The sequence below is a fragment of the Delphinus delphis genome, chromosome 20, assembly GCF_949987515.2.
Source record: "Delphinus delphis chromosome 20, mDelDel1.2, whole genome shotgun sequence".
Classification (NCBI taxonomy): domain Eukaryota; kingdom Metazoa; phylum Chordata; class Mammalia; order Artiodactyla; family Delphinidae; genus Delphinus; species Delphinus delphis.
The window spans coordinates 13,855,403-13,863,406 of NC_082702.1; the positions used below are offsets into that span (position 1 = coordinate 13,855,403).

The following is an 8,004-nucleotide window of genomic DNA, read 5'->3' on the forward strand; positions in this document are numbered from 1 at the left end:
GCAACCTGGAGGCCGAGAGAAGGTTTACTGAGCCCCGGAGAGGCCCGTTAGTGGGAAGCCTCCTTCTTCCCCTCCTTCTTCTTGCCCTCCTTCTTTTCCTCCTTCTTCTCTTCCTTCTTCTCCTCCTTCTTCTCTTCCTTCTTCTCCTCCTTCTTCTCCTCCTTCTTCTTCTCCTTTTTCACCTTGGGCTTCTTGACCTTGCCCGGGGCGCTTTTGTATAGCTCGGAGCCGGCAGCGCTGGGCTGTGGGGCGGAGGGCGGTGGGGGAGGGAGAGGAGAGAGAGGGTTCGCCTGTGAGACGTCGGCCCGAATTCCGGGCTGGGGCGCCGGGCACCCGCTAGTGAGGGGTAAGCCTCTTACCTTCGCCTCATTTTCTGAGTCGCTGGAGCTGCTGCCGGAACCTGAGGAGCTTCCGTGGCCGTGGCCGTGACCGTGACCGTGACCGTGGCCGTGACCGTGATCGTGACCGTGACCGTGGCCGTGACCGTGACCGTGACCGTGGCCGTGCTGATGCTAGTCGGAGGCATGGCAGTGAGGCCAGGGACCCCTTTCCCAGCTCCCATTCCCCCATGTCGGAGGCCCCAGACCTAGCGGGACCCTGGGGTCAAAAACACCCTCCTAAGAATGAAGTGACTTACCTTCGGGTTATCAGCTACCTCAACTTTGTCGGGGGCGTGCTTGGGGTCTCCCACCTGGCCTGCCCCGTGGGGCTTCTTGGAGGTGGACTCCAGGGCTGCAGAGAGAAGAGAAATTGGGTGCGTTGGTGCAAGCGCAGGGAATGCCCCGTTGGAGGCAGTCCCTGGGTTTGAGTCTGGCCCCCTGCCCCTCAAGCTCCCCACTCCCCAGGAGCGCACCTGCCGACCGGTCGACCTCCATGGTGCTGAGAGAAGGTATGTCTGCACGGCCAAAGGCAGAGGACCGGCCTTGGGGAGAGGCAGTGGGCCAGCCCCGGAAGTTCTGAGGAGCCCTACCCGAGACCTTTGTTCAGAGTCCTTAGCCCTGACTCACAGCCCCTCCCCGGCACCGCCCAACTGGTCCTCTGGGAAATGGGGAGGGTGGACAGTTAACTTATGTCTCCCCCACACCACCACCCACCCAGTGAGCCTTGGCAAGTGAGTGGTGGGTGGGGCTGGGGGAGGAATGTGTGGGCAGTTGCAGATTTGAGGGGCTAGAGCTCTTATCAGCTTCCCCTAAAAGGGTCAGATCCTTGCTTTTGAAGAAATGAGAGGGAGGGTGCCTCCCCATGCCCTCTGTGATAATAGTGACACTCCTTGTGTACTTACTACGTGCTGGGCTGCTGTTCCAAGGGCTTCAGATACATTAACTCACTATGACAATGCCTTTGGCCTGGTGAGAAGCAGTGTCTGAAGGGGTGAAGAGCATGCACTTGGAACCAGTCTGCTGATTGGAAGCCCATCTGTATTACTTAGTAGCAGAGTGACCTGGGGAAAGTTACTCCCCCTCTCTGGGCCTCAGTTTCCTCATCTGTAAAGAACAGCTACCATATGGAGCTGCTGTAAGAATCAAATGGATTAGTTTCCCACAACCATGCCTGCACACAGTTACAAGGAGTAAGTGCTTATAAAATAATGTTTGGCTTTTAAGTAAAAGGTAGCTATGGTTGCTATCCCTATTTTACAGATGAGAAAACTGAGGGACCAGTTAAGATGACGGACAAAATTAGCTCCTTGTGAACAGGCTAGAACTGAGATTCGAACCCAGGCAGTGTAGCTCAAGTCCAAGGCTGTGCCTGACCCCTTTGTCTCACCCTGGGGGTCACTCAGCAGAAGGGGCAGCCAGGCGAGCCCAGCCTTCCCTCCCCACACTGCGCAGGGCCCAGATTAGGCCCAGGGAGGAGCTGGGGCCTGCGTCATCTGTTCCGATGGCTGTGAGGCTAGTCCTTGCAAGTCCCTCTCCAGCCCAGCCCTGCTGCCAAGTTGGCTGCCTGGACCTGCAGGAGTGGCAGGCAAGACTGGCATTTAGGCAGGAGCAGGTAGCTGAGGCCTGCGGATGATGACGAACGTGTAGTAATCAGCCTTGTGCGTTCAGGTCTCTGCTCCAAAGTCCATTCCTTAGAGGAGACTGCCCTGACTGCTGGGTCCACGGAGCCTCGTCACTCCATCCCCTTTCCCCTGCCTCGTGGCCAGCGTAGATAGCCCTTGCTTACCACTCTCTGAGGTTATCTTTATTCTCACGTGTTCCTTCAGCATATATTTATTGAGTACCTACCATGTGTCCAGCACAGTTCAAGTTCTGGGGACACAGAGCTGAACAAAACCAGCAAAAATTCCAGCCCCGTGGAATTGACATTCTAGTGCCAGGAACAAGGCAAAATGTAGAGTATGTTAGAAAAAGCTGGAAACAAAACTGTCCGTCAGTTGGTGAATAGATATACAAAATGTGATATATCTATCCATACGATGGAATACTATTCAGCAATAAAAAGGAATGAACTCCCGACATACGCTACAGCTACATAAACCTCAAAAACATTATGCTGGGTGAAAGAAGCCAGACACAAGAGACTGCATGTTGTATATCATTCACATGAAGTATTCAGAAAAGGCAATTAGAGAGACAAAGTAGATTAGTGGTTGCTGGGAGCTGAGTGTGGGAATGGCGATTAGCTGTAAATGGCCATGAGGGATCTTACTGGGGGGAAGGGGATGAAAATGTTCTAAAACAGATTTATGGTGATAGTTGCACTGCCTGGTAAAATTATTAAAAATCACTGAATTGTATATTTGAAATGGGTTTTATGTAACTTATAACTCAATGAACTCTATTTTTTTTTTAAAGTAATATGTGTTAAGAAGAGAAATACAGCAAGAAGGGGGAGACCAGGGAATAACTATGTAGTATGTTTGGGAGACGCTGGATTTCAGATAGTTACTAGGGAAGCCTCACTGAAGCCTTTCTGAGTACAGATCTGAAGGTGAGAAAACAAGCCATGTAAGAACACGGAGGCTTAGCTAGGCAGAGGGAGTGGCAAGTGCCAAGGCCCTGAGGCAGGAATGTACCTGTGTATCTGAAGAGCTGGAGGGAGAGAGGTAGAAGAGGAGGGATGGTTGGGGTGGGTGGTGGAGTGTCTTGTAAATCAAAGATCTTTGGTCTTTACTCTGAGAAGAGGTGGTGAACAGTGATTGTGGTTTTGCCGACAACCGTGTGCAGGATATGAGAGAAAGTGCCTGTGTCTCCCGGCAGAACGTAAATTCAGGAGGGTGGGAGCTTCGTTGCTTTGCTCAGCGCCTGGAACGGTGTGGCTCAGAGTTGGTGCTCCCTATCATTTGGTGAATTGGGTTACCTGATGCCAGGCAGTGTGGCAACGGCAGGTTAGAGCAATTTTAGAGTGGCTACGAGTTTGGGTTCTGGAGGTCAGTCTGCTTACAGGTGAATCCTTGCTCTACCCCTTACTGTTCTGTGGACATTAAGTTAGTCAGTCTGGCCCTCATTGTCCTCCTCTGTCAAATGGAACTTACCTCATAAGGTACATGGTTTTGCACAGAGCGTGCCTGGGACAAGGTAAATAGATACTTGATAAGTGTTAGTTTTTATTATGATTCACAAACACAGTCTCATGATTCCTTATGAAACTGGCAATAGGATCCCCATGTTATATGTAGTTGAGCCCTAAAAGGTACAGTGGGACACTGGGCTAGTGGGTTGTGGGACAGCAGTGTGAGACCTTCCAGACTCAAGAGGAAGTAGTAGCTCTTCACTGCTGTGCTAAATAAAATTGTGGGGTGAGTGAGTGAATGGGTCCAGGGAGACCTTGGCCTGGTCCTTCAGATCCCCGGTTATTCGCTCCTATATTATATTAAGGATGTGGCAGCTTTCAGAGTCTCTGAAGACAGAGGCTTAACAAGAGAGCGTCACTTTTCTCTCCCACGAAAACCTGAGCTGGTGGGAGTCCAGAGCAGGTGAGTGGGTGACTCTGCAAGATCATCCAGGGACCGGGCTCCCTCTGTCTGGGTGCTCTGCATTCCTCCAGGATGTCGTCCCTGGGCCTGTGGGGAGCCTGGCCCCCACCATCGGGTTCTCAGGAAGGAAAAGGGCAAGTGGAGGGCACACCACTTCCTTTTAAGGACCCGACCTGGAGGCAGCACACATCCCTTCAGTCTGGATTTAGACACCTGGTCACATCCAGCTGCAAGGGAGACGGGGAAACAAACAACAGTTTGTCTCATACGGCATTTAATTACTGTCAGCAGGACTCCAAGTAGCAGTGACTCCCGTTGATGAGGCCAACCTGCCATCCAGTGTCCTGGACTCATCAAGCTGTGACCATGCAGGGCTTATTTCAGACAGCCAGGATGTAATCAAAGGCTAGTCTCTTATCCATTAGGAACCCCACAAGGGACTTCAGACTGACCTGTTGATCTTTGGTGTCACGGCCAATAATTACAAGGCCCCCGAGCAGGCCCTCATGCCCAATGGAGAGACATTGTGACTTGTTCTTTCCCACATGCAAACACACAGAGTACTGGGCACAAGGCACTCCAGTTCAGGACTTGTTATTAAACTTGACTTGGAACACCACTGCACTGGTTTGGTTAAGCCACATGGGCAGTGCCATGAGTAGCTGTGGCCTCAATTGCCATACATGGCACAGCTCGGAGCTGCTTGGCATCAGAAGTGTGTGCTTTTATCAGCCAGATTAGAACAAAGCTGAGCAGGTCCATGTGTTTGTAAACGTCTATGGGTGGGGCCCACATTCAGGCGTTGCTGCTGATGGCACTGGGTATAGCAGAATGGTTCAGGACTGGCTGCGTCTATGCGTCACACTGCCTGCTGCAGGGCTCAGGCGGACCAGGTGAGGGATTGGCAGGCTGCACTGTTGGATCTAGAGGGCACAAAGAGCACTGATTACACCCCTCCTTCCCCACCCCCCACACCTCCTGGGGTCTGAGGTGTTCCCTTGCCAGGTGCCAGGTTGTTATTCTCCCTCCGAGGACACGAAATCAGTGTGACTCCCATCCCAGAAGGTACAGCTTTATCTCTTCTATCATCACCTACTCACACCCAGACCTTTTGTTTGGAAAGGTCAGATGTAAATGGAACAAGCATTTTTACAAATTTACAGAGACCATGTGGGCCACTGTAGGGAGAAGTGGCAGGCAGGGCACCCAGTGATTGTTTTCATGACCTGGGACTAGGCATCCAAGAAAGAATCTCGGAGGCTGAACCAGAATTAATTCCTGAGGCCCCCTTTGGTCAGCTGCCAGCCAGAGGGTGCACCAACCAGGTGAACCTGGGCTTGCTGTTAGGGGGAAGAAAGATGCATCATACACAGGAATGATGAGGGTAGAATTCCAAATTTTCGAAATAGTCTATATAACTCCCAACCCCTTTGACCTGATCTTTACCCAGGAGATAGAGATAAATCCTTTCTGGTGACAAACACATTCAGTGACCAAACTACCTTACTAAAGTGTACAGACCAGGAAGAGGTAGAGATCTTTGCTGAGTTGATTTTTTAGAAGTCCATTCCACCTCTGAATGATGCTAGCAGTCTGAGGATGACAAAGGCCATGAAATGTCCATTGAACACCTTGGCTACTGGCCTACTGTTAGGCAGCTTTTGCAACGAAAAGAGGACCAACGTCAGCCTTTAAATGGTCTAGAAAGTGGAAAACATGGCAGTTTAGTTTCAAGCGCCATAGTGGCGTGGCAGGAGGTGGCTGCCCAGACTGGAACAGCAGCCTCATAACCCGGAAAAGTACAGAAGGGAGACAAGACACCACCGGCAGACAAAGAGCGCCGCAAGGCCCCATGCTGTCAATCTGCCAGGAGCAAGTGGAGACACAGGGCCTCCCAAACCACAAGACAGAACAGGACAAATTCTGGCAGAAGTGAGTCACAGAGATAACTTCTGCATCAAAAACATATACACTATGAAAAACCTGCGAAAACTCGACTGGCCTTGATGGTGTTAGGAGAATTCACCTCATGATCTTCCTACTACAGTAGAATTATTTAAAAGTGATTCCCAGACTTCCCTGGAGGTCCAGTGGTTAAAACTCTGCGCTTCCAATACAGGGGGTGCAAATTCGATCCCTGGTCAGGGAACTAATATCCCACATACCACATGGCACGGCAAAAATAAACAAAAAAAAGTGAAGTGATTCCCAACAGTTTCTTTTAAAATCCAAACACACTACTTTTTTCCTTCACATGAAGGAGAGACAACTCTTGTTCAAGCAGGTAGAGAAAGGCCACAGGCATTAGTGGGTCTGAGGTTCCTGAATCCAAAGAGATACATGAGTGGACCTGAGAGTTGCTCGTGGGGTGGCAGGGTGGTGTATGGAAGAACCACCAACTACTAAGGAGGAACGAGGACACAGGTAGGTGGGCAGAGGTGGCCACCACTTCCCATGGGCAACCTGACATCTATGATCTCATGTGATCCTCACATCCACCCATCTTACAGGTGAGGAAACCGGAGGTTCGAAGGAGTTAAGTGACCTGCCTGCTGTTGCACACCTGGAGGGGGGTGGTGGGCGGAGAGTCTCTTCCCAATGTCTAGGCCCTCTTTCCCTGGACCACAGGCTCTTGCGGAGCACTGGGGAGGTGGGGGGCTTGGGAAACGGGGGCGGGTGTCCCAGTTTGTCTGGGATATGGCACCTGTTCACCAACTCTGAGTCAACCACAGTGAGGGCCTGGGAACACCAGGTTGCCCGGAAGGCTTGGCAGGGAGAATGCCAGAATCCATGAGCAACGTCTACCATGGACCAGAGAGGCTGGGGGAAACTGGATGAGGTATTTACCCAATTGCTTCTGGGATAGATTTCTAAGCCCTAATGGACACAAGCCTTTCCCCCAATGTACAGTCATCCCTCCAAGATATTGTGTGTTCAGTTCCAGACTACCACAACAAAGCAAATATCACAATAAAGTCACATGAATTTTTTGATTTCCCAGTGATTATAACACTTATGTTTACACTATAGCCTACTAAGTGTGCAATCGCATTGTGTCTAAAAAAAAACAATGTATATACCTTAATTTAAAAATACTTTAGGGCTTCCCTGGTGGCGCAGTGGTTGAGAATCTGCCTGCTAATGCAGAGGACACGGGTTCGAGCCCTGGTCTGGGAAGATCCCACATGCTGTGGAGCAACTAGGCCCCATGAGCCACAACTACTGAGCCTGCGCATCTGGAGCCTGTGCTCCGCAACAAGAGAGGCCACAATAGTGAGAGGCCGCGATAGTGAGAGGCCCCCGCTCGCCGCAATTAAAGAAAGCCCTCGCACAGAAACGAAGACCCAACACAGCAAAAATAAATAAATTAATTAATAAACTCCTACCCCCAACATCTTCTTTAAAAAAAAAAAAAAAACTTTAAATGCTAACCATCATCTGACAACGCAGGGTTGCCACAGACCTTCAATTTGTAAAAAAACAAAAAACAAAACCCGAAAAAACCCCTGCAGTATCTGCGAAGTGCAATAACAGGAGGTATGTCTGTATAGAATGTGGCCTTTTGGCCTGAAGGGATTTCTACGAAGGGTCAAGGAAAGGAGGGCTTATTGTCTTTTTGTTCCAATTTATTTTTAAATAAAAAAAAAAATCATGGATGCCAAAGTGGGTCATTAAAAAAAAAAACGTGGTATGACCAAAATTTTTTTTTTTACGATTTTTTTCCCTTTTTGTTTTAAATTAAATTTTTTTTTTTTTTTTAATTGTGGTACGCGGGCCTCTCACTGTTGTGGCCTCTCCCGTTGCTGAGCACAGGCTCCGGACGCGCAGGCTCAGCGGCCATGGCTCACGGGCCTAGCCGCTCCGCAGCATGTGGGATCTTCCCAGACCGGGGCACGAACCCGTGTCCCCTGCATCGGCAGGTGGACTCTCAACCACTGCGCCACCAGGGAAGCCCAATTAATTTTTTATTTATTTTATTTTGGCTGTGTTGGGTCTTCGTTGCTGCATGCGGGCTTCCTCTAGTTGCGGTGAGCAGGGGCTACTCTTCATTGCGGTGCGTGGGCTTCTTGTTGCGGTGGCTTCTC

General features: G+C 50.3%; 1 protein-coding gene across 1 annotated transcript; it reads right to left on the reverse strand.

Moving 5' to 3' along the window:
* Positions 1-11: 11 nt before the first annotated feature.
* On the reverse strand, positions 12-1,009 carry C20H19orf33 (chromosome 20 C19orf33 homolog). Its single transcript, XM_060000926.1, has 4 exons — positions 854-1,009; positions 638-732; positions 360-512; positions 12-242 (listed from the first exon to the last, which is right to left on the reverse strand). The coding sequence occupies exons 1-4, from the start codon at positions 873-875 to the stop codon at positions 48-50; spliced, it is 465 nt and encodes a 154-aa protein (XP_059856909.1). The 5' UTR covers positions 876-1,009; the 3' UTR covers positions 12-47.
* Positions 1,010-8,004: the final 6,995 nt, after the last annotated feature.

Excerpts from the sequence above, each read along its gene's own strand:
- C20H19orf33 (XM_060000926.1), bottom strand. The coding sequence starts at position 875 with ATGGAGGTCGACCGGTCGGCAG. Across the intron at positions 733-853 it reads GGAGGTCGACCGGTCGGCAG|CCCTGGAGTCCACCTCCAAG; the intron begins GTGCGCTCCTGG and ends TTCTCTCTGCAG. Across the intron at positions 513-637 it reads AGGTAGCTGATAACCCGAAG|CATCAGCACGGCCACGGTCA; the intron begins GTAAGTCACTTC and ends GCCTCCGACTAG.